The sequence below is a fragment of the Oncorhynchus keta genome, chromosome 9 (assembly GCF_023373465.1).
Source record: "Oncorhynchus keta strain PuntledgeMale-10-30-2019 chromosome 9, Oket_V2, whole genome shotgun sequence".
Lineage (NCBI taxonomy): Eukaryota > Metazoa > Chordata > Actinopteri > Salmoniformes > Salmonidae > Oncorhynchus > Oncorhynchus keta.
In genome coordinates this window covers 19,663,885-19,690,391 of record NC_068429.1, presented here as the reverse complement: position 1 = coordinate 19,690,391, position 26,507 = coordinate 19,663,885, and the positions used below count along the sequence as shown (strand labels likewise).

General features: G+C 42.0%; 2 protein-coding genes across 6 annotated transcripts in view; one reads left to right on the top strand and one right to left on the bottom strand.

Annotated features, from left to right (window-relative positions):
• Positions 1-11,009, bottom strand: part of LOC118373188 (transportin-1) — a 426,516-nt gene extending 415,507 nt beyond the window's left edge. For all 5 annotated transcript variants that reach the window (XR_008143021.1, XR_008143023.1, XR_008143022.1 and 2 more), the window contains exons 1-5: positions 10,843-11,009; positions 10,598-10,711; positions 9,219-9,294; positions 6,226-6,375; positions 3,890-3,996 (exon numbers count right to left, since the gene is read on the bottom strand). Coding sequence is in view for 1 of the 5 variants with exons in the window: in XM_052525447.1 (XP_052381407.1) it covers positions 3,890-3,996; positions 6,226-6,375; positions 9,219-9,294; positions 10,598-10,702 (438 nt within the window). In the remaining 4 variants the exon portion in view is untranslated. The remainder of the gene's footprint in view (positions 1-3,889; positions 3,997-6,225; positions 6,376-9,218; positions 9,295-10,597; positions 10,712-10,842) is intronic.
• A 9,232-nt stretch (positions 11,010-20,241) lies between these two features.
• On the top strand, positions 20,242-26,095 carry LOC118373189 (MOB kinase activator 1B-like). Its single transcript, XM_035759271.2, has 6 exons — positions 20,242-20,521; positions 21,794-21,960; positions 22,712-22,805; positions 22,891-23,024; positions 23,157-23,320; positions 23,719-26,095. Exons 1-6 carry the CDS (start codon positions 20,508-20,510, stop codon positions 23,794-23,796), a joined length of 651 nt encoding a protein of 216 aa, XP_035615164.1. The 5' UTR covers positions 20,242-20,507; the 3' UTR covers positions 23,797-26,095.
• Positions 26,096-26,507: the final 412 nt, after the last annotated feature.

The window sequence follows — 26,507 nt, the reverse complement described above, 5'->3', positions numbered from 1 at the left end:
TAACCAGCATGGCTACCACAGCATTCTGGTTTTGGCTTAGTGGGACTGTCATTTGTTTTTCAACAGGACAATGACCCAAGACACCTCCAGGCTGTGTAAGGGCTATTTTACTAAGGAGAGTGATGGAGTGCTACATCAGTTAATTTAACAAAAGCTGGATCCCTTCTAGCCATGACCGTGCAGGCCCGCCACACTCCACATTCCCTCTGTGATTCAGCACCACAGCAGAGGAACGAGGACACTCTAGGCAGCCCAAAAATTAAGAAATTATATAACTAATATGTAAATAAAAGAAATGAGTTAAGGCTGGTTCCTTGCTAAAAAGCGTATTTTACAATGATCCTGTGAAATTAGGCCTGCACCATGCATTTATGAAAGCACAGTTCTACTGGGTGATGTTAATATATGTTATGTTTATTGTAATTTGAACTATCATGGGGTTGTGTCATGTGTGATATAGGTGGCTTATTGATAACTCTGTTTCCTACTATAGGCAGTTTGCTGCCTGGTGATGGTAACATTGTAACGCTCCGAAGTGAATAGTTGCCAATTATGTTTTGTTTCCAAGTGCTACTGAATAAGCTCAACTGAAACGCACAATACACATCATTACCGTACCAATCCATTCCAAATCTTTAATCATACACTACATGACCAAAAGTATATTTGACACCTGCTCATCAAACATCAAATTTCCAAATCATGGGCATTAAAATTAAGTTGGTCCCCCCTTTGCTGCTATAACAGTCTCCACTCTTCTGAGAAGGCTTTCCACTAGATGTTGGAACATTGCTGTGGGGATTTGCTTCCATTCAGCCACAAGTGAGGTCGGCCACTGATGTTTGGCGATTAGGCCTGGCTCGCAGTCGGCGTTCCAATTCATCCCAAAGGTGTTCGATGGGGTTAAGGTCAGGGCTCTGTGCAGGCCAGTCAAGTTCTTCCACATCGATCTCGACAAACCACAGACATGTCTACAATGTCATTGTAGGCTGTAGGGTTAAGATGTCCCTTTACTGGAAGTAAGAGGCCTAGCCCAAACCATGAAAAACAGTCCCAGAACATTATTCCTCCTCCACCAAACTTTACAGTTGGCACTATGCATTGAGGCAGGTAGGGTTTACCTGGCATCAGCCAAAAGCAGATTAGTTCGTCGGACTGCCAGATGGTGAAGCGTGATTCATCACGCCAGAGAATGCATTTCCACTGCTCCAGAGTCCAATGGTGGCAAGCTTTACACCACTCCAGCCGATGCTTGGAATTGCGCATGGTGATGGTAGGCTTGTGTGCGGCTGCCATGGAAACCGATTTCATGAAGCTCCTGACGAACAGTTATTGTGCTGACGTTGCTTCCAGTGGCATGTTTGGAACTCGGTAGTGAGTGTTGCAACCGTGGACAAGACGATTTTTAAGCGGTACGCACTTCAGCATTCGGTGGCCCCGTTCTGTGAGCTTGTGTGGCCTACCGCTTCGTGACTGAGCCGTTGTTGAAACGTCTAGGAGCAACTTCACAATAACAGCACTTACAGTTGACCGGGGCAACTCCAGCAGGGCAGAAATATAGTACATAAATTGAAAGGGTGTCGACATACACTATATGTACAAAAGTATGTTGATCTTGCCTTGGGCGGCAGCAGAACTGCTGGGATTGGGCCTGACGAACACAATAATTTGCCGCTAATTTACTTGAACCTTGACCTGCTCAAACTGAGCCGCTGCTGTTGGGAAGTTAAAACTGTCCAAATCGTTGAAGCAGCTTGCGATGCGAATCAGCCTCCTTACTTTTTCCTCAAGGACGAACTTAAGGCATCCTTTACGTTTTGGAGAAAGAATCCCCTCTCGGCAGGTACGCTGGAAACTGGAATAATCAACACAATCCTCGCCAAGTTTGCCCACTTAGCTAAGGTCCCTAATGAAGAACTCACGTCTTTTGCATGAGTAAAAAGAGAAACACACACACATTTATTAACCTATGAAATAGCCTTTGAAGTTGGAGCAGATCGATTGCAATTTCCATCAACGATCAAAAAGCTTTATTTTGCAATGGATTTTTTCTTCCTCCCAGACAATTTGCCTGTGAATAATTTTGTTTAAAATCACCTTTTAATTTTTCGGGGGAGGGACAAAAGCCGGCATTTACCGGCTAACGGAAATCCTTATTCTAAAATATATATTTTTAAAAGAATACTCAATCTAAACACAATACCCCATAATGTTAAAGCGAAAATAGCTTGACATTTTTGTAAATGTATTCAAAATAAATAAAAAATTACTTTTTTTTACATAAGCATTCAGACCCTTTGCTATGAGACTCGAAATTAAACTGGTGCATTCTGTTTCTGTTGATCATCCATTAGATGTTTCAACAACTTGGAATACATCTGTGGTAAATTCTATTGATTGGACATGATTTGGAAAGGCACACACCTGTCTATATAAGGTCCCACAGTTGACAGTGCATGTCAGAGCAATAACCAAGCCAGGAGGTTGAAGGAATTGTCCGTAGAGCTCTGAGACAGGATTGTGTCGAAGCACAGATCTGGGGAAGGGTACCAAAAAATGTCTACAGCATTGAAGGTCCCCAAGAACACAGTGGCCTCCATCATTCTTAAATGGAAGAAGTTTGGAACCACCAAGACTTCCTAGAGGAGGCCGCCCGGCCAAACTGAGCAATCGGGTGAGAAGGGCCTTGGTCATGTAGGTGACCAAGAACCTGATGGCTACTCTGACATAGCTCCAGAATTCCTCTGTGGAGATGGGAGAACCTTCCAGAAGGACAACCATCTCTGCAGCACACCACCAAATCAGGCCTTTATGGTAGAGTTGCCAGACAGAAGCCACTCCTCAGTAAAAGGCACATGACAACCCGCTTGGAGTTTGCACCTTAAGGACTCTCAGAAACAAGATTCTCTGGTCGGATGAAACAAAGATAGAACTCCTTGGTCCGAATGCCAAACGTCACGTCTAGAAGAAACCAGGCAATATCCCTATGGTGAAGCATGGTGGTGGCAGCATCATCATGCTGTGGAGATGTTTTTCAGCAAGGGGAAGATGAACGGAGCAAAGTACAGAGAGATCCTTGATGAAAACCTGCTCCAAGAGCGCTCAGAACCTCAGACTGGGGCGAAGGTTCACCTTCCAACAGGACAAGGACCCCAATTACACAGCCAAGACAACGCAGGTCTCAATGTCCTTGAGTGGCCCAGCCAGAACCCGATAGAACATCTCTGGAGATCTTAAAATAGCTGTGCAGCGACTCTTCCCATCCAACCTGACAGAGCTTGAGAGGATCTGCAGAGAAGAATGGGAGAAACTCCCCAAACACAGGTGTGCCAAGCTTGTAGCGTCATACTCAAGAAGACTCGAGGCTGTAATCGATGCCAAAGGTGCTTCAACAAGGTACTGAGTAAAGTGTCTGAAAGGTTATGTCAATGTGATATTTCTAAAAACCTGTTTTTGCTTTGTCATTATTGGGTATTGTGTGTAGATTGAGGAAGGGAAAAAACAATTCTCAATTTTAGAATAAGGCTGTAACGTAACAAAATGTGGAAAAGAAAAAGTCAAGGGGCCTGAATACTTTCCGAATGCACTGTAGCTATATAGAGTATAGCTGTATATAGAGTAGGGATACTCAACGCTTATCCTACAAGGTCTGGAGCCTGCTGGTTCTGTTCTACCTGATAATTAATTGCACACTCCTGGTGTCCAATGTCTAAATCAGTCCCTGATTATAAGGGAACCATTTAAAAATGAAGTGGAACAGGCTTCGAGGTCCAGAGTTGCGTTTGAGGGATAGAGAGTATAGATGTATAAAGTATAGCTGTACAGAGTATAGATGTATAGCTGAGCTCAGACGCAGCAGCTCCTGTCCTAGTCTTGTCTAATTCCTCACCTCACAGGTGTTGTAGTCCTCAGAGTCCAGTAGGAGGCAGAGTTTGGGCAACAGCTCGGGCCAGTTCTGCAGCTCCCCTTTGGAGGCAATGGTGGTGATGAGGATACCTAGGACAGGAGCGAGAGATGAGACGGGTCTCCTTGAAGCAATTCTACAACCAATCAATCCTTCCTTATAACAAAACTCCAAGCTTGGCTTGGAAACCATCACTCTGTTTGAGGCTTTCCAATGAAGTCCAATGTGTCATCATCAGGATTGACAGAGCCAATATCCTGTACTGAGTCAGTTTATAAAATGTGATTCACACATTCCTGTTTGTTCCTGTCAGATGTTTGGTAACTGTGGCAACAGAGCCCTGGCATCGTCTGCTGCCTGCTGGCTCTGATAAGGAGGCCACCATGCAAACCCCATTGGCTCTCTCAACAGGCCAGCTGGCCAATCAAAAGCTTCAGAAAAAAACATGCAGCCAGACACTAGCGAGAACGACTAACAAGGTTTCAGGTCAATTACGAAGGTGGAGAAAAATAACCAGAATATGTCATGCTAGGGTACGTTTTAAAATGAACCCCACGCTAAAGCCTGATGGACAGCAATTCAACTAATCCACTGTAGCAGCTTTCCTTGTGGTACAGATGACTGACACGCAATTAATGCAATTAAAATGCAATGCAATTCATTTCCTGTTCAACTAACCTGATCAAAGGTGGGCAAGCCATACAAACATGATATCAATACATTATTAAGTGCTTGTGAAAAAGGGATTTTGTTATGCAGCATTGAAGGAGCAAACAGTGTAGAATTTAAACAACCAAGATTGTCTTGATCTAGTTTGGTCTGCCTCTTGACCTAGCCTCATCACAGATCTGTTTCCGCTGTGTTGCCCACTCCTATTGTCATGCCAAACATATACACTAGTAGGATACAGCACAAAGAGATCTGTTTCTGCTGTGTTGCCCACTCCTATTGTCATGCCAAACATATACACTAGTAGGATACAGCACAAACAGATCTGTCTCTGCTGTGTTGCCCACTCCTATTGTCATGCCAAACATATACACTAGTAGGATACAGCACAAACAGATCTGTTTCTGCTGTGTTGCCCATTGTCATCCTATTGTCATGCCAAACATATACACTAGTAGGATACAGCACAAACAGATCTGTTTCTGCTGTGTTGCCCACTCCTATTGTCATGCCAAACATATACACTAGTAGGATACAGCACAAACAGATCTGTTTCTGCTGTGTTGCCCACTCCTATTGTCATGCCAAACATATACACTAGTAGGATACAGCACAAACAGATCTGTTTCTGCTGTGTTGCCCACTCCTATTGTCATGCCAAACATATACACTAGTAGGATACAGCACAAACAGATCTGTTTCTGCTGTGTTGCCCACTCCTATTGTCATGCCAAACATATACACTAGTAGGATACAGCACAAACAGATCTGTTTCTGCTGTGTTGCCCACTCCTATTGTCATGCCAAACATATACACTAGTAGGATACAGCACAAACAGATCTGTTTCTGCTGTGTTGCCCACTCCTATTGTCAGCACAAACAGATCTGTTTCTGCTGTGTTGCCCAAACAAACATATACACTAGTAGGATACAGCACAAAAACATATACACTAGAGATCTGTTTCTGCTGTGTTGCCCACTCCTATTGTCATGCCAAACATATACACTAGTAGGATACAGCACAAAGAGATCTGTTTCTGCTGTGTTGCCCACTCCTATTGTCATGCCAAACATATACACTAGTAGGATACAGCACAAAGAGATCTGTTTCTGCTGTGTTGCCCACTCCTATTGTCATGCCAAACATATACACTAGTAGGATACAGCACAAAGAGATCTGTTTCTGCTGTGTTGCCCACTCCTATTGTCATGCCAAACATATACACTAGTAGGATACAGCACAAACAGATCTGTTTCTGCTGTGTTGCCCACTCCTATTGTCATGCCAAACATATACACTAGTAGGATACAGCACAAACAGATCTGTTTCTGCTGTGTTGCCCACTCCTATTGTCATGCCAAACATATACACTAGTAGGATACAGCACAAAGAGATCTGTTTCTGCTGTGTTGCCCACTCCTATTGTCATGCCAAACATATACACTAGTAGGATACAGCACAAACAGATCTGGAACCATGCTACACCTGACCCCGTATGGCTTATTCAACAAGATATACAGTACACTCTGCTTACTGAATGTGGTTATCATGATCAAACTATCCAGCGCGGATGTGATCACTAGAAGAGGAGTGCACTGTAATTCAATGAAGACAACATACTCTGTTACAAATGCAGGCTACTTCACTTACCCGCGGTGGCCCGGATGAGGGGCGAGGAGTCTCCAATGTTCTGTAGACACTCGCTCTTAATGAAGTCAGACACTCCATTGGGGAAGTTCTGGTAGTGGGCCTTCACATTGTTCTTTAGGATCAGACCACTAAGAGAGCGGGTCGCCTCATCTGGAGAGAGCGTGAGATTGGGGGGGTAAAATGAGAAATGGGTGATAGATTTTAGGGATCAATTCCATTTAAATTAAGTAAATGATTGCTCTAAGCTGAAATGCATAACTGAATTACGCCTAAACATCCAATGAAGAGTTTTCCCAATTCACACCGAATTCCAATGTCTCCAAAATTGAGTTTTAATAGAATTATCTACCACAACTTGGCCTACCTTCTACATGTTTTTGAATAGCGTATAAATAGAGGGGAGCTTGAATAGAGGGCCCGCAGGATGACACAGATCATTCTGATGCAGGTCATTATGATTCTTGCTGCTTTATGTTCAGTAGTCATACCTGCGAGATCAGGTGGGTGTGTGGTCTCAATTTAATAGAGTAGGCTATAGCCTATGCATGGGCAGAGAAGCATGGGGCAGTTACCTTTCCAAGAAAATGTACTTCTGAAATATGATTAGGTTATAGTTTACATTGCCTAGAAATAAATATTGATCACCTAATATTTCTCCGTCTGAAAATCTTCCCACTCCTATAAGATAGGCTCTAAAAATAGCTCAAGAGAAAATCTCTCCAACTCTGCTCTCTTCAAACTACATCTAACATATTGGCTGATATAGCCTAATATGAAATGGGCACGTGAGAATCTCTGATCATTTAACCTATTTCTTAAGTTATTTCTGCGCATTTCATATTGCCTATAGGGTGCAACATTTCTGGGACCATGGCTGGCAAGTGAGCTGGGTCACATACGCCTAAAATAAACATTGCGAGACTGCGGTAGAGTGGGTTGGAATCGGACTGAAAGTGCAGGCAAGGTGCAGTATGAAAAGCTGCAGTTGCAGGCGGGAGCGGGATGAAGAAATCAGTCTTGCACAGACCTCTACTTGAATACACTATTAAGTACATTACAGACAAACAGGTTATACTACTAAAGTGTGAAAGGGGTTGCTGTATCATGTGTCATATTGCAACACTACTAGAAAACCAAAACATACAAACTCCCATACCCTCTACCCAGTACGAGGCACTCAGCCAGCTAAACCAAAATAAGAGAAGCATGTAGCTAGATTCCTGTTGATGCTAAGGAAAAAGTAGGAGTGTGACCTCATAGCAGAAGGCTGAGAAGGCATTAGCAAAGCTGGAGAGCAACAGCAAATCAGACAATGGCAAATTATTGCTTTCACTGACTTTGAATCAAAGCTGAAGAAAACTTAAACATTCCCCTTACAAAACATTGCTCTATTTCAGAGTTTCCCAAACTCGGTCCTGGGCCCCCCGGGCGCACGTTTAGTTTTTTTCCTTAGCACTACACTGCTGATTCAAATAACCAACTCATCATCAAGCTTTGATGATTTGCAATCAGCTGTGTAATGCCAGGCCTACAATCAAAGTCATGGCCTCAGTGTCATTGAGTACGGTTACATGCACACAATAACATAATTATTGTGGACAGACAGATTAATATAATAATCTGAATAAAACATTTTGCATGCTTTGCAAGAATAATTATTTCCCTAATAATCCTGTTTACATGTACCCATCTGAAATCAGACTACCTGATGGCACTCTGATAAATGCAGAAAGTCACCAATCAAAGTGAATTTTCTACAACAACGTTATTTTTGGGAAGCATATTTGATTTTGACCACGGTCATATAACGTTTGTATGTGATAAGTACGCATTCATTCAGCTGTTCCAGACTCACTTCACTGGCGCTAAAGGAGGGAGGCTCGTTTGGCTGCTTCTAGCACATGCACAGATCAAATACACAGCTGGAACTGTGAAAGATAGCGCAGAAAATCGGGTGTTTTAATCAGCGTATGCTTACTTTGATTTTGACCTTACGCCGATTATGATAAGCAGAAGAAGGTGTTTACATGACTATTTCATAATCTGCCTAGTGTCATAATCGGTATAATAATTACTGTACATTTAAAGGTACTCAGTGTTTCCATTTGGTCAAAAGTCAAATCAGCAAATTATTGTGTTAGGTAGTGAGAGATTGTTTAGCCTGAAGGAAACTATGGGAATTACCCATCACCCCAGTGATATCTTACTCTCTGATAATTCTCCTTCATGGGCATGGTTGTCTGATCCAATGTCTCCCTCTGTTCTGATTGAAATTACATTTACATTTACATTTAAGTCATTTAGCAGACGCTCTTATCCAGAGCGACTTACAAATTGGTGCATTCACCTTATGACATCCAGTAGAACAGTCACTTTACAATAGTGCATCTAAATCTTAAAGGGGGGGGGGGTGAGAAGGATTACTTATCCTATCCTAGGTATTCCTTAAAGAGGTGGGGTTTCAGGTGTCTCCGGAATTACACTCAAATTCGATTTCCGCTGCTCCTCTCTTGACCCAGAGCAGTGTAACAAATGCCATCCTAAAAGGCAATGGCTCATCAGCTCAAACCATTGGGTCATCTACTTCTAGTGTACAGTAACAGGCTGTCAGGCAGGTCAGGATTTGAGTGGCGGACCGCCAGGCATAAGACTTTAAAATTAGAGTGACCCATATTCTAGTGGTGCGGTGTGGTGCCATATCATCAGTGACAAGACAGAAGACACCAGCCGTGGGGTTCGTCGCCAGGGTTCTCCACTCCTAGAACAGACAGTCACGTTGCCCCTGTCACTAGATGATCAGAAAGTCAGCCTGTGTGTAATCTCACCCCCAGAGAGAACTGGCTAGTGGACGAGATTAGTTTGTCTGCCTGCCAGTGGCCATACTGTAAGCTGCAGTAGCGTTGTGTATTAATATGCATTGAAATTAAACATAGCTTCAGGGCATTGGTGTAAATATGACATGGAGAATGAGAGTGGAGGGGTAAATGTCCTACCTTCTGATTTCAACTTCGTTAGCACGAATATCAAGTAGTTGTTGAAGTCTGGGTATTGGTTGAGCTGTTCCAATCTCTGAAGAGGACATTGGTTAAGGTGCAATTCTACATTGGGTGCAAAACCATAGAAGTAGATATGCTGTGTGTGTGTGCTGTATTCACAAGAACAATTTGTTTGTAAAGGTCGATGTTGACCAGCCATAAGTGTTAAACGGCCTGCAAACACTTGAAGACGGCACAGTGATGCCGAAACGTTGCTGGTTTACCCAATTAATTACTGGGAGCTTGTACACAGAGTGTGCGACTCTATTCTTATAGCATACAGTTTACTCGCCGTTAGTCAGCACCTCTCCCAACTTTTTGGGGGTGTGCGCCCGATCATGCTTTTTATTAAAATGTTGTTTTTTTAGAGACCATCAATGGACACCATGAATAAGTGATTATCAGAAATCAGTCACAGTTATCATAGGGTGCCCAACAGGCTGATGCTGTGCAGTTTGTGCACATATCCAAATAGAAGCACTTGGCATTTCAACAACATTGACTAGTGGTGCTAAGCCTTGACCAGACAGACGGAACTATAATCTGTATGACATACATGGACAATATTGCATCACTCAAACACTACACATGGTAGGTCGAATATAAAGACGTTATAACATAACATCAACAACGAACAAGGTCTTCAATGCACACCAACATTCATGATTTGATTGTGCCTTGATACTGTAACACCTGTGTTGATGACAATGTGACAATGAGGATCGGATTTATTATCCCATTACAAGCGCTTGTGGCTGGCTACAAAGTCACCTTCCTACACTCAGGTTCAACAAGATGTCAAGACAACAAAATGACAACGTTGTTTTGAGCATTCTTTTTAACATCACATTGTATAACGGGAGAGATGGAAATCAGACTGGGGCCGAAAGAGGGCTTGGGTGACTCTCTAAACACAGGGCTTGCAGTTTCTTTGTGGCATTTAAGCCCCCAAGGGTCAGCAACATCCCCAGCAAGCTAGTTACACTGTACCCGCTAACATTACATTATTTCAACAACACTACTAAGAAATCAAAGGATTTTAGATTATACGAAACTGTCATAGGGAATACATTTGTTTTGAAATTATTTATGGATTAGGTAAAGATTGTGGTGTCATGCAACAGCTGTCACTTATGACATTTCCATCATACTGTGACTGATTCAATAGAAAATTTACTGTGGTCATATTTGTGACATTGTACAGTAAGTAGCTAGCTGGCTAACTATATTGTAGTGCGAGCCCTGCCCGCGTGTAATGTTAGCCAAGCTAACCGAAAAGCTACCACAGAAACACCGCAAATCTACCACTTTTACATTTAGCCGAGAGCAAAGGATACTTGCTGGACGGATCTTTGAGTGGACGTATCGGGAGACTGGGACTCTTTCAAAAGCTGTAGAATTTGCTGAAGTCCTTGCTCATCTGGTTTCCACTCGCACTCCATCTTGGTTTGCTGCAATGAGATGAAACGGATAATGCAATTGTCAACACACACTGTAAATGAACGTTTTCCTCTTTCCAGTTGAAGAGACGCCATTAGATTTTCTAAGCAGTGTAAATTGCATATATTACTGTGTCACCTACCCGATATATCGTAGTCTTTCTTCCTCAAATGCTACTGTGTTGAATTTATAACGTTTAGACTTGGGCCTGTCAGCACAGAGACATTCCGTTTTTACAAGCTACTCATACAGATTCATGGCGCATTTACAAGACCCAACTGTGCTGTGACGTCTGCAAGGTCCTAGTGCTCGTCATTTTCATTCCACTCTATTCCACTCTTTCCCACTCAGTTCCTTCTTCTTCTCCTGTGTTCGCATACATTTAATGTGCATGTCGCCACCTATTGTACTACAACAACAACAACAACAAAAAAATTGCAGAAAAGGTGGAAAACTACATCACAAAACCCCCAAATAATTGTAAAAATGGTCTGTCCTTAGTTGCAACACTCACTACCAAGTTACAAACGGACTCGGGAAGCAACGTCAGCAAAATAACTGTTCATGGGTTTCGATGGCCGAGCAGCCGCACACAAGCTTAAGATCACAATGCGCAATATCAAGCATTGGCTGGTGTGATGTAGAGCTCAGACATCGAACTCTGGATCAGTGGAAAGGTGTTCTCTGGAGTGATGAATCACGCTTCAACATCTGGCAGTCCGACAGACAAATCTTGGTTTGGCAGTTGCCAGGAGAACACTACCTGCCCCAATGCATAGTGGCAACTGTAAAGTTTGGTGGAGGAGGACTAATGGTCCGGGGCTGTTTTTCATGGTTTGGGCTGGGCCCCTTAGTTCCAGTGAAGGGATATCTTAGTGCTAAAGCATACAATGACATTCTAGACAATTATGTGCTTCCAACTTTGTGGCAATAGTTTGGGGAAGGCCCTTTCCTGTTTCAGCATGACAATGCCCCGTGCACAAAGCAAGGTCCATACAGAAATGGTTTGTCGAGATCGGTATGGAAGGACTTGACTGGCCTGCACAGAGCCCTGACCTTAACCCCATCGAACACCTTTGGGATTAATTGGAACGCCGACTGCGAGCCAGGCCTAATCGCCCAACATCAGCGCCCGACCACACTAATGCTCTAGTGGCTGAATGGAAGCAAGTCCCCGCAGCAATCAACAGTGGAAAGCCTTCCCAGAAGAGTGGAGGCTGTTATAGCAGCAAAGGGGAGACCAACTCCATATTAATGCCCATGATTTTGGAATGAGATGTTTGATGAGCAGGTATCCACATACTTTTGGTCATGTAGTATATGTTACATCAAACCCCATCCCACTCTTTCAGTCACAGTCACAGTCACAGTCCAATACAAATCACATCCCTACACAGGCTCAGGGGCCAGGGAGGGGGGGAATCTTCAGACAGAATTTCCTGCAATGCCTTGGTCGTGTAGATCCAAGTACCTTTTAGACACATATACAATAATGTTCAGTTTCTCTGACTTCTTGTTAGTTTGGCCAGTACAGTTTATCACCTGCACAACTAAATCTACCTTCACAATCAGAGTTTCAGGATCTCTCAGCTGCTGAACTACATTCTCAGCAGACTTCGAGGCATCCACTACCATATCTTCCTCATCTCACTGCCTCCACATAGTAGACCTGCTTGACTGCCCTGATCCTTGCCCTGATCTTGGTGGGGTAAAACATACTAAAAGTGGAATGCATGCCAGCAAAGCCACTACACAACACAACACTAAACAACACATTCATTGCACTATAACGGTCACCAAAAACTGTTAGGGCCTAAATAAAGCTGCCCCAACACCTTACCACTGCTACACCTGGCTATCAGCGGAGCCTTGTCTGGCAGCGAAACACTTCATTCAGCCTCATTTACTGCCTTTTAAAAAACATAGCAGATATAGCTGACTTGCTAAACAAATGTGGTTTCTAATGACAATTGAGATATACAAACTATGGCATAAGGGGACGACAAGCGGATAAGAGGCAATCCGAAATTTCGATTAAGACATTAATGAGTGAGCTAGGACAGCCGTAGTCAATATAAGTATTTGTTCACCACTTTTGAAATGTACCGTGACAGAATTCAGAACATGGGCCGTTCTTACAGTGTTCTCCCTGTACATCAAGTCAGAACCGTAGGATAAATAAAGGGGCATATAAGCAGACAATGAAAACTCTTACAAAATTCAATGATTACATTTCTCTAAAACAGGTTATAGGCTATGTGTGCACCACCAAGTCAGAACAGTAGGCAAAATTAAGAGGGGTAAATAGACCAAATTATCAGGGGGAGGCACATGGGTTACTAACATCTTACTACACAACATACACTTAGTATTACTTTCTTTGCTACAGTATACATATCCCCCTGGCATATTACATAATTTATGCAGCAGCATACAATACATTTTTGGACTGACCTTGTTATGCTGTGCTGACTTGAACAGGAAGATGGTGCGGTGGTCCTTCGTGTGTAAATTTTGTCATCAAAGTCTGGCATTCTTTGGATTTATGGTGCTTTCAAAACAACTGGGAACTCTGAAAAAAGCAATGTTGAATCATTATGACGTCATTGATCTTCAGGTCTTAGCTTTAGAAAGAGGCCGGATTTACAATTCCGAGTTGGATGACCGTTCAAAACGTATTTTCCTAGTCGGACCTCGTTTATTCCCAACTTCCCAGGTGTCTTGAACTCACTGAAGTCAAGTTTTCGCAGTTCTGAGTTAACAGTTGTTTTTATGCGCTGCACAAATCATGCTTCATTGACAGCATGGCCAATATTGAATGTTTATCATTTTTAACTTGAAAAAGAGCCCCTTAATCCCTGATTTGGGACCACACAGCCACTATCACTGATTCCTTCCAAACCACTCATAGTTGAATTTGTGATTTCCTGCTTGTTGTGTAATGCTTATGTCCAATGGTCGATGAACACCAATACATTTTATCTATAATTTCTCTTCATTATTTCTCTTCATATGACAAGTATTAAAAAGGATTTCCCAGTATTTTGTCGACTTGATTCATGATGATGACTGCTTGCTGAGATTTTGAAAGTATGATGATCAGTCCAATCAAAGCTACTGTACATATAACGTGATTTGGCATAATTTTATCTGTGGCCAATGACCTTGAGCCAGCCTTCTTGGATGGGCACTTCGAATGTAACTCAATGGCAGCACCCAAAGGGCTAGAATTTAGAGGTCTACCCTGAGACTTGGCGGTGACGTAGTGCACCCATGATTGACGTAGCATCACTCATGGGGGCACTACATCACTACATATGTTTAGAGTGGCTTATATGTTTCGAGTGGATGAACTTGTGCAGGTAGCATAGTAAAGGAGCCCTTTGAAGTGATTGTTTGACAGTCAGATGAAAACAACATTGTGTTTATGTCACAATAATTGCAAATACATTTTAAAAGTTAACGAGGTGATACCAATCGGTTTGCATGTATTTGCACATTTCCATTAGGGAATACCTTCTCTATGACGTACGCATGTGCAATAAGACAATTTGCCATTGCACTCCTTCTAAACAACGCAATTTTTTAAAACTTTGGCAAAGGGTCACATCTACAAAACTTAGTGTACTCTGATCGCAACAGATTTTAGTTTTGGGAACAGAAAAATGTATTGAGATCAGGTTTTTCTTTGATGAAAACATCAGAAGAATGTCGGCCCAGTCCCATCTCGCAGTCCCATCTCGCTTCATACTCGCCACTGCCGGCCACTGGGCTTCCTCTCCTCACCGTATTTGAAGCATCTGGCTCTTTGTTCTATCTGTGATGTCATCATGGTTATGATTAGGATGATGGACATGTTAAAGAAGTGTCACTGAAAATTTGATCAAATCAGAGTTTATTGGTCGCGTACATGGATTTGCAGATGTTTTCGCAGGTGCCCCGAAATGCTTAAGTGTGCAAAGCTGTCATCAAGGCAAAGGGTGGCTAATTTGAAGTATCTCAAATATAAAATATATTTGGATTTGTTTAACACATTTTTGGTTACTACATGATTCTATATGTGTTATTTCATCGTTTTGATGTCTTCACTACTATTTTACAATGTAGAAAATATTAAAAACAAAGAAAAACCCTTGAATGAGTAGGTGTGTCCAAATGTTTTACTGGTACTGTATATATATATAAATTTATAAAATAATAAAATAATACAATATATATGTATATATATATTTATATTCTATACTCTGACATTGTTTGTTCTGTTATTTCTTAATGTCTTTCTTTTAACTTTTTGGATTATGTGTGTATAATTTTATATTGCTAGGTATTACTGCACTCTTAGAGCTAGAAACACAAGCGTTTCGCTGCACTGCGATAACATCTATACTGAGTATATAGAACTTTATAAACACCTGCTCTTTCCATGACATAGACTGACCAGGGCTGCGTTTCAAACTCAAAGTAGACAGCCCTCGGCCCTAAACCCTCAGCCCTATACCCTTGGGGGAATCCCCGCGGCCATATCTGTCGTCGGTCCAAATGATTAGCCAAGCAAGGGACGTTTGCAGCGTAAGCCCCTCAGCCCTCGTTTTTAATGGAGTTTGCGAGTGTACAATTATGTTCACTTCGGGGCCTGAAACGCCCCATAACTCAATACGCAATGATTGTACATCAATGTGGAGTCAACATACAAGTGGAAGTTTTAAAAAAAATGTAAAAAGTAAAAAATGGTGTTACTAATGCACAAACACGTCTCCTTAAAGTAATTATGTTTTTGTTGAGTTAGCTTTTGGAAATTGTAGAAGGAAAACATTTTCCTTCTTCAGAAGTAGCTAGGCAGGCTAACGTTAGTTAGCTAATTAATTTGCTAGCTATCATACAGTAGGCATCTATTAATAATTATATAGTTAGTATAATTAGACATGCAATCATAATTTACTGTAGCGCATATAAAGCACCACAAGCTACCGGTGGCTGAAAACACAATCATCACGGGATGAACGAGTGACGAATTTCCGGGCAAGGGTCCATTTAAAAAGGGGATAGGGTGTCTTTTAAGTGTTTGGAATGCAGCCCATGTGAATCCAGGTGATAGCTATGATCCCTTATAGAGCCCCACATTGGAGGTGTCATAATACCCATAAAACCTACCGATCAAACAGGGAAATGGTTCCAATGGTTTTTCCACCATTCATTTTCCCCATAGGGAATTTTAGAAACACTTAAAATAAGAGCTGTGTTTCGTGTAGACTTACATCGGCATGATATTTTGATAACCATGTAAATCTCTCTCGGACAAAGTGACTTTTATAAATATATTCGGCTCTATTTACTCACAGATTTAAAAATGCTAATTGGCATCAAAGTAGACATCATGCAAGACTAAAAATCCCTGCAAGTCATCGCTTTTTGACTCTCTCCACTGTAGCCCCATCAATGTGGATGGGGGCATGCTCTCTCTGCTGTCTCCTGTTGTCTACGATCAGCTCCTTCGTTTAGTTGGCCTTGATGGAGAGGTTTTTTCCTGGCACCACTCCACCAGGGCTCTCACCTCCTCCCTGTAGGCTGCCTCGTCGTTGTTGGTAATCAGGCATACCACTGTTGTGTCATCAGCAAATTGGATGATTGAGTTGAAGACCTGCTTGGCCACAAAGTCATGGGAGAACAAGGAGTACTGGAGGGGGCTGTGCACGCACCCCTGTGGGTCCCCCATGTTGAGGATCAGCGTTGTGGATGTGTTGTTGCCTACCTTCACCCCTTGGGGTCAGCCCGTCAGGAAGTCAAGTACCCAGTTGCGCAGGGACGGATACAGACCCAGTGCCCTGAGCTTAGTGATGAGCTTGGAGGGCATTATGGGATTGAAGGCTGAGCTGTACTCGATAAACAGCATTCTTACATACAGTAGGTATTCCTTGTTCAGGTAGGATAGGGCAGCGTGCAGTGCAATGGCGATTGCATCGTCCGTGGATCAGATGGGGCGATATACAAATTCAACCTGGTCTCAGAGCATTTCGTATTATTCTGTACATGAAGCTGAGTTACTCCATTTAGTATGATATGTTACATTTCGAATGGTTACATAAGAGAGATTGTTACTTAAGGTAAAAATCAAAGTAGGGTGGTTGGATGGGTAAGCGAGTTCGAATCTCATCATGGACAACTATAGCATTTTAGTAACTTTTCAACTATTTTTTAGCTACTTTACAACTACTTAACATGTTAGCTTCCCCTTCCCCTAACCTTAACCCGTTAACCTAACTCCTAATCTTAACCCTAACCCCTAGCCTAGCTAGAGTTAGCCACCTAGTTAGAATTCGTAACATATCATACGTTTTGCAAAATAGCAATGTATCATATGTCCCGCAAATTCGTAACATATTGTATATTTTCAAATTCATAACATATTGTACATTTTGAAATTTCATAACATATAAAACAAATTGTAATTCGAAACATATCATATGAAATTGGTGATGGTCATACAGAAATTAAAACGTACCATACAAAACGTAACATATCATACTAAATGGAATATTTCGGATTTACTTACAGAACAATACCAAATGCTCTGAGACCAGATTGGCAAATTGTAGTGCCTGCAATCAGCATGGCAATTGCATGCTCCCTCTAAACTTGAGACATCAAGATGGAGGTGTCATGGTCCTTAACTTGCCTCTCAAACACTTATGACAGAAGTTAGTGCTACGGGCAATCGTCATTTAGTTCAGTTACCTTTGTTTTCCTAGTTACACGAACAATGGTGGACATCTTGAAGTAAGTGGGGATAACAGACTGGGATATGTAGAGATTGAATATGTCTGTAAACACTCCAGCCAGCTGGTCTGCACATGCTCTGAGGATGTGGCTTGGGATGCTGTCTGGGCCGGCAGCCTTGCAAGGGTTACCTGAGGGTTACTCAGGTCAGCCATGGAAAATGAGAGCACACTGTTCTTGTGAACGGCGGAGGCCTGCGTTGGCGGTTCTATATTGTTTTCCTCAAAGCAGGCAAAGAAGGTGTTTAGCTTGACCGGGAGAGAGGCTTCGGTGTCCGCGAAGTGACTGACTTTCAATTTATCATCTGTGATTGTCTGGGTTCCCTGCCACATAAACTGAACAAAAATATAAACGCAACAAGTAAGTGCTGGTCCCATTTTTCATGTGCTGAAATAAAAGTTCCCAGAAACATTCCATCTGCACAAAAAGCTTATTTCTCTAAAATGTTTACATCCCTGTTAGTGAGCATTTCTCTTTTGCCAATATAATTCATCCACCGGACAGGTGTGGTATATCAAGAAGCTGATTAAACAGCATGATCTTTACACAGGTGCACCTTGTGCTGAGGACAATATAAGGCAACACTAAAATGTGCAGTTTTGTCACACAACACAATACCACAGATGTCTCAAGTTTAGAGGGAACATGCAATTGCCATGCTGATTGCAGGCATGTCCACCAGAACTGTTGCAGGAGAATTGCACGTTAATTTCTCTACCATAAGCCGCCTCCGATTTATTTTTAGAGAATATGAAGTACATCCAACTGGCCTCACAACCAATGATCACGTTTAACCACACCAGCCCAGTACCTCCACATCCGACTTCTTCACCTATGGGATCGTCTGAGGAAGGGGGTGGGGTTGCTGAGGAGTATTTCTGTCTGTAATAAACACGTTTTGTGGGGGAAGAACTAATTCTGATTGGCTAGGCCTGGCTCCCCAATGGGTGGATCTGGCTCCCAAGTGGGTGGGCCTATGTGAAATCCATAGATTAGGGCCTAATGCATTGATTTCAATTGACTGATGTCTTTATATGAACTGAAATTGTTGCATGTTGCTTTTATATTTTTATTTAGTGTGCGTCTCGTGTCTGAGCCGTTGAATTGTGACTCCACCTTGTACTGTCGTTTTGCCTGTGATTGCCTTACGGAGGTCATACCTGGTCAGTTTGTACATGTCCATGTTCCCAGTCGCCTTGCCATGGTTAAATGCGGTGGTTGCGAATGCTGCGATCTATCCACGTTTTTGGGGTTTGGATAAGTTCTTACCATCACAGTAGGAACAACATCCTCTATGTACTTCCCGATGAACCCAGTCACTGAGTCAGTGTAAACGTCGACACTTTTCTCAGAGGCGGCACGGAACATTTCAGAGTCTGTGTGATCAAAACAATCTTGAAGCTTATATTCTGATTGGTCAGACTAACATTGAACAGTCCTTACCACAAGAGCTTCCTTCTTAATTTTCTGCCTATAGGTGGGGAGGAGCAGAATTGAAGTGTGATCTGACTTGCCAAAGGGAGGGCAGGGGAGGGCATTGTAGCCGTTCCGGGAAGGGAGAGTAGCAATGATCCAGAGTTATTGATGTGCATGCAGCACAGGAAATGTGTTGATAGAATTTTGGTAGAGTTTTCCTCCGATTTCCTTTATTAAAGTCCCCAGCTACAATAAATGTGGCCTCAGAATATGCGGTTTCCAGTTTGCACATAGTCCAGTGTAGTACCTTGAGCGATGTCGTGGTGTCGGCTTTGGGGAGATATACACTGCAGTGATGATGACTGAAGAAAATTCTCTCTGGAGGTAATGCGGTCGGGCATTTGATGGTGAGGAATTCCAGAACAAAAGGACCTGAGTTCATGTATGTTATCACACCATGTTTTGTTAATCATGAAACAAACCCTTCCCCCAGAGTACACACTCTTATCCAGAGTACCTTGCTCAAGGGAACAGAAACAGATTTTCATCTAGTCAGCTTGGGGACTCAAACCAGCAACCTTTCAGTTACTGGCCTAATGCTCTTAACCACTAGGCTACCTACAGCCACTAGCTTAACTCCCGGGGAGTTCTTTCTTCCTGTGCGATGGATGGAACACCCTGCTGGCTGAATGGACAGGGACAATATATCCGGCTTCTCTTAACAATATGAGGGAGTCCGGGATTTCTTGGTTTCAGAACAGCTGCAAAGAGCAGATTGGTTGATCCGAGTGGTGTGTGCACGCAACATTCAAAAGGTCCTCATGTCGATGACAGAAAAAAGTATAGAACAAGAAAAAATTGTACCGCCTCCTGAGTGGCGCAGCGGTCTAAGGCAATGCATCGCAGTGCTTGAGGCTTCACTACAGACCTGGGTTTGCGACCAGCACAATCGGTGCACAATTGACCAGGCGTCGTCTGGGTTAGGGGAGGGTTTGGCCAGCCGGGATATCCTTGTCCCATCGCGCTAGTGACTCCTTATGGCGGGTTGGGCGCATGCATGATGACTTCAGTCGTGTTTCCTCCGATACATTGGGATTAGACTGTAACTACCAATTGAGGGTAAAAAGTACAAAAAATGAAATACTGCAAAGTATATGGCAAAAAAACAGAGCAACTGTGTCTGTTGGCGCCATCATGTCCAGAGAAAAACGATTCCACACTGCTCTCTGCTGGTGACAGTAAAGTACTATGAAACGTGAATAGGATTCTATCGCGAGAATTAATTTCCAAGTAGGGATCGTTGAAGTTTGCTGTAATCAAATGTGCTGTGCAGTTTAGCAGATCTCATAGTAATGCTAGTCAGTCATCCAGATAAGCAAACGTTTTGGGCTGTCGACTTTATAGCTTGGTTAGGTAGCTAGATGTTGCAGAACTCGCTGATACAAAGCTACATTTTAGTCGTAGGACGAAGTTTTAGTTCAGGGTCCGCTTAAACAGTCCGTAATTTGGACCAGTTTGACAAGCCTGACACTGCACTGGAAGCATTTGTTTTGACTTCACTCTCTCTACACCGCGGTCTTACGAAGGCTTTACTTTAACGTTATAAAGAAGAGAAACATGAGCTTTCTATTGTGAGTATTCGTCTCCCACGTATTATTTTGTTCAATGTGCCTGCCTTTTCAAGCTAACGTGTTAACATTAACAGCCTATAACATTTTCACGGCTGGCTAACACATATAGCTAGGCTAACTACAACATGGAAATGCTATCTAAGTGTATGTGGAGTGTACGGTAACGTTAGTTAGTTGGATAGATGGTTAACTACCTAGCTAGCTATCTACTTAGCTAGGTCTGTAGCCGAACGCTGAATTGTACTGTTAAATGCCACGATATCTAACTAGTTCAGCTAGCTAGCAAACGTTATAACAAATAGCTAGCTATTATTATATATTGCTATAAAGTTGACTAAATTTGCTATGACTGTCTCTAAATAATTAGCAAATGTGTGGCATCCTCACGGTAACCAGCGAACTAACGTTACATACAGTACATGCAAGGAAATGGGCCTTAGTTGTTAGCTAACTACGTAGCTTATCTAGTTTTCTATGACTGAAAATATACGTTTTGCAATCAGTGCTTTTTCTTACTGGAGTAAGTTCAATTTTTAACCAAATTGTTAACGTTACTAGCTGACTATCAAAGAGTACGTTGGCCGTTGCAATTTTTTCAGAGGCTGTGTGAGGTCAGCGTTTGTTGAACAACATATTATGCTCTTATACGTTTCTTTATTTTAAAGGAATTAGTAGCCTACTGTATGTATCACTCCCTACTTCACTTCCCTTATCTCCCTGCCTGACACACACAAGTAACGTTAGCTAACAAAATAGCTACACGGACTATCTGAGTTGACCCTTGTATTTTATTCTTATTCTGCAGTCTCTATGAAAACTCTCAGGGCTGCACACTGACACACCAACACATACAAACACCAACTCATCCATTTGCTCGTACATACATAATATGCACATACATTTATACTGACTTTACACACATGCACACCCACTCACATACAAACATCATATCCTGATGCCTAGTCACCTTATCTCTATATATTTCTACTTCTATCGATTCAGTATCCCTAGACATTGTAAATATGGTATTTGAACTGACCCTATATATAGAATGCTTGCTTACTAGAGCTTGTTCTTATTTTTTATATTGTGTTATATATTTTTGTTCTACCTCATGTTAGTTTTAGTATTACTTTGTTATTGACTACTGTATTGTTGGGGTTGGAGCTAGCAAGAAAGGCATTTCACTGTGCTTTTGTGCATGTGACATTTATAACTTGAAACACACACTTAGTCCAGTTCATTGTCTTTCCATTCTAATTTCTCCCACAGTGGCAATCGGTCTTCCAAGACCTTCAAGCCCAAGAAGAACATCCCGGAGGGATCTCATCAGTATGAGCTGCTGAAACATGCCGAGGCGACACTGGGCAGTGGGAACTTGCGCATGGCTGTCATGCTACCCGATGGGGAAGACCTAAACGAGTGGGTGGCAGTTAACAGTAAGGAACACATCCACTTCTCTATCCCCTTAACACCACTAACATAGTGTCAAATCTTGATCCCCTTCTAAGTTTCTACTCATTTTCAATAGCAGTCTGCAAGGCTGAGGAGTTAATTTCCAGTGAAGAATTGGGCCTAGTATCTGGGAAGAATTTTAACAAACTCCAGACCAGAAACTACATTGAATGTTAAACAGAGATTGTCCACCCCTCGCGGTGCTTTCTTTGCTGTCTCTGGTTTTCCACCAAGACGGATGACTCATCCAGCGGATGTCTCACTTCCTCTGGCACATACTGATGACCTAACCCAATCATTCAGCGGACAAGCTGTCTGAGTTTCTGTTGTGAGATTAGCAAAAGGACGTCCAATTTGCTATTTCTCATGTCTCAGTATTCGTAGGCGATGATGGTTTGACAGGTGGAACTTTGCTCTTCTACTGACTTCAATGTGCATCGTAGGTCATGTGTGTTTGAGAGAGGGATGCATGGGCGTCTCAAGCTAATCAGGGGCACTGAGCAAGATTTAATTTCTACTAGTCTGCTTATCGGGAGAGGCGACTCTGGAGGGCTGAATGATTGTGTGAGAGGGCTATTGTGTCCCCTATGTCTGCCAATACACTAGATCTGAGATCCCACACTAACTTTTATTTTCTTCTATATGAATGTTGTCTGGAGAATATAAATGCTCTGGAGCTCAGCTCACATGTTCCTCATAATGCCACATGTCCATGTTATTTCTTTATGTCCACAGCTGTAGATTTCTTCAACCAGATCAACATGCTTTATGGCACCATAACAGACTTCTGCACTGAAGAGAGCTGTCCTGTCATGTCTGCTGGGCCTAAGTAAGTGTGGGTGTGTGGACTTGTTTGCCTTTCTGCCTATGTCATAATAATACATTGCCATTCATGTAACTTTTTTTGTGTGTAGATATGAGTATCATTGGGCAGATGGAACCAACATCAAGAAACCGATCAAATGCTCAGCTCCCAAGTACATTGATTACCTAATGACCTGGGTGCAGGACCAGCTCGATGATGAGACACTCTTTCCATCTAAGATTGGTATGAGTTCATGTCCATCATGTTTCGCCATAACCATGTCCTTATTGCATTTCCAGTGAAGCGACACCACCATTTATCTTTAGTTGTTTTATACCCTGATAAATCTATATACTTTGTACCTTTGCACTCAAGGTGTCCCGTTCAGACGAAACTTTATGTCTGTGGCCAAGACCATCCTGAAACGCCTGTTCAGGGTCTACGCCCACATCTACCACCAACACTTTGACTCTGTGATGCAGCTGCAGGAGGAGGCCCACCTCAACACCTCCTTCAAACACTTCATCTTCTTTGTTCAGGTACTGGACCGGAGCCCACTATCAATGTAGTCTGGTTCCCAAGGCTATTATTTCAGCAGTAGGCCTACCACTTATTGGTAATGGTGTAGTTCTGGCAAGGCTACATTTAAAAGTTCAAGATGGAAATACCTGGTTTCCAGTCTTTTGATATCTGCTTCAGCTAGCTCATTTGATGTTGACTCAAACAGTGGCAGCCAGGCTATCCTCAGTGTATGCGACCAAGAACTAGAGGCAATGACCCTTTTTACGGCAGGACTGAGACATAAAGATGGTAACACTTGATTGGGTTTATGTAGTACTTTTCCAGATGTTCAAAGTGCTTTACAATCTACAATGTATCCATTGCCAATCTGTAGCAATCGCCTGCTTTAATCCAGGTCTTCCTCTGTCTCTTTCAGGAGTTTAACTTGATTGACAGGAAAGAGCTGGTTCCACTCCAGGAGCTGATTGATAAACTGACCACCAAGGCCAGATAAACCCAGACTGACTTATCCTTTTAACTCTATGGTAGTCTACTATTATTTTTGCACAGATGTCCCTTCTACCCTGCCCTGCACTGGCTATGTGTATACAGCATACGCTAACTTTGGGGAGATGTTCGCAAGAAAGCCAGGTAAGTAAGGAAGAGTCTTACACTGTCATAGGCAAAGGGATTAGACTACGAGGGAGTACTATACTACTGTCTGAGCTGGTATGTGCTCATTATGGTTGCATTAATTTGGACCGATCCCCAAAACTGAAATCACTGGTATTTATTGGCGTCCTCTATTTGGTGTATATTTATCAGATGCTTCTACAAAACCTACCACTATAGTTGGCAACTTCATACATAGAGGCTATGTAAGAAATAAAGGACTACATAATTATTGTACAAATATTTTAGTGTATTGGTCACATTGGTGATAACTGCAACAAAACTCCTTACATTAGGTTGAAGAAATGACCCCATTGCCTAGTCTTGGTATAATAAGATGACTGGATTAAATGGCTTGTGGGCTAACCAAAACTCCAATAGAGTTCACCTAACTCTCCAAACAAGAGTTGATATATAACCCATCAAACATCCATTGATAAACTGTAAACAGAGTTGGTATAATCCATCAGTGTTGATATTTCGAAGTGCCTGATTTATGGTTCATGCTTAGCCTCGTACTACCATCATCTTGTGAGCGTACATAGATATGTCAGTGAAGGCAAACATATTTCTGTAAGCTTGCGAGTTCAGGATGGTAGTACGAGGCTAGTTCACACTCACTCTCCCACAGAACAACAAAAGAAGTGCACAACATTCTCGTGGCTACAAAGGGAACATTTGCCCTCACTGGCTTTCTGATATTCCCATTGTAGTGTTACTTTATGTAGCTATAAAAGAGAATCTTTAATATGAATGGAGAAATGTAAGTCTGAGGTTTGGGTCCATGTTTTAATTTGCCTCAACATATGGTCATTTTTTTGGTCTGTTTTCAAGTCAGGTCTAGATACAACTACAGTAGTTTAAACAGTTAGAATACCAGTAATGGCAAAAGCTGTATTTGATGGGCCACATACAGTATACAAGTAAAATATTGTCTTTGAGGCCAAGAGCACTGTAGTTATAGCCTTCTCCCAGATCTGTTTGTGCTCTTGCCTTCTCCATTGCTGTCATTGTCAAGTCAAACAGGTTCGGCATGACAATCAGTGACCGAGAGTTGGCATGATAGCACAAACAGACTGGTACTCAGGCTACCATAGTTAGTAAACAAAGATGGGGTGTTCCCTTGCCCTTTGTCTTACCAGCCATGAAGCACTTTGAACAGTTTCCTGACCTCTTTGCCTGAATGTTTTTCCTTTATGGCAAATATGCTGTCTCTTCTCTTTTAGAAACTACTGAACTACGTCATTTAGGCTCTGTTGCATTATCTTCCCATATAATGTTACTAAAGTGATGAGCCACGTAGTAAACTATAACAGCACATTCAGTGCTGTCAGCATATGCTTCTTTCAATAGTGTGATTTCCTATGCCTTTTGTAAGTTCTGTTGAGTAATGTATTGCTGTGCTGCAGAGGGATGGAATCCAAAATGAAAATGTTTACTATGCAATAATAGTCATGCCACTCTTCAAAGTATAAACAATTTACTATTTTCCATTCATACAGATGGGAGCAAATGCTTTTCTTTCTGTGTGTTATTCAGAGGTAGTGGTGTTTTAAAGTGATAGATATTGGTACTGAGACATGTTGCTGTTATAGGACTTAACTATAGACCTACTACTATAGTATGCAGTAAGACATGAGTACAATGGAATATATTTAAATGCCATTTTATACTATCTTTTCACGAAGATTTGATATGGAGATGCAACTAACTTCTGCTATGAAATCCATACTGTAAATACAACAATGACATGATTTTGCTTTATCATATTTTGGTAGCTGGAAAGTCTATAAAGAATGTTTAGGTCTCTTTTTAGAGGTTGTTTCTTTTCCCCCTTTTACACCATGTCATATTTTCCTTCTTACTTATATCATGTGTTATTTTGACATAGCTTTAGAAAATGAACATGATTGTGTTGATCAGAAGGTGGTAAAGTAACAAAGCCATCTGCCATTGCTTCTCTGAGAACAAGAAAATGCTTGTTCATCACATGCAAAATTTGGTCCCCTGTCTGTATATTCCCCTTGCTGTAAGAGTATATTCTGATGACTGAGTTGTAAATATGAAGGGTGATGAAAGTTACTGAACTGTACAATACTGAATGCTGTTTATGATGGAAATAAAGGTGTTCTTTGACCAGATTCTTTGTCTACATTTTGTGGGAAATAAAGTAGCCTTAACCGATTGTCTTGAGAAGAATGTAGATCTATAGTATCATGTAGTTTATGGCTCGTGTTGATCAAATCATATTGATCAACCTGCTCCAGCAGGTGTATCTCACTGATCATCCCAAAAGTTCTCTGCTGCCTGTGACTGGAACGAATTGCAAAAATCGCTGAAGTTGGAGACTTATCTCCCTCACCAACTTCAAACATCTGCTATCTGAGCAGCTAACTGATCGCTGCAGCTGTACATAGTCTATTGGTAAATAGCCCACCCATTTTCACCTACCTCATCCCCACAGTTTTTATTTACTTTTCTGCTCTTTTGCACACCAGTATCTCTACCTGTACTTGACCATCTGATCATTTATCACTCCAGTGTTAATCTGCA

Excerpts from the sequence above, each read along its gene's own strand:
- LOC118373189 (XM_035759271.2), top strand. Across the intron at positions 23,025-23,156 it reads ACTCTTTCCATCTAAGATTG|GTGTCCCGTTCAGACGAAAC; the intron begins GTATGAGTTCAT and ends TTTGCACTCAAG. Across the intron at positions 23,321-23,718 it reads ACTTCATCTTCTTTGTTCAG|GAGTTTAACTTGATTGACAG; the intron begins GTACTGGACCGG and ends TGTCTCTTTCAG.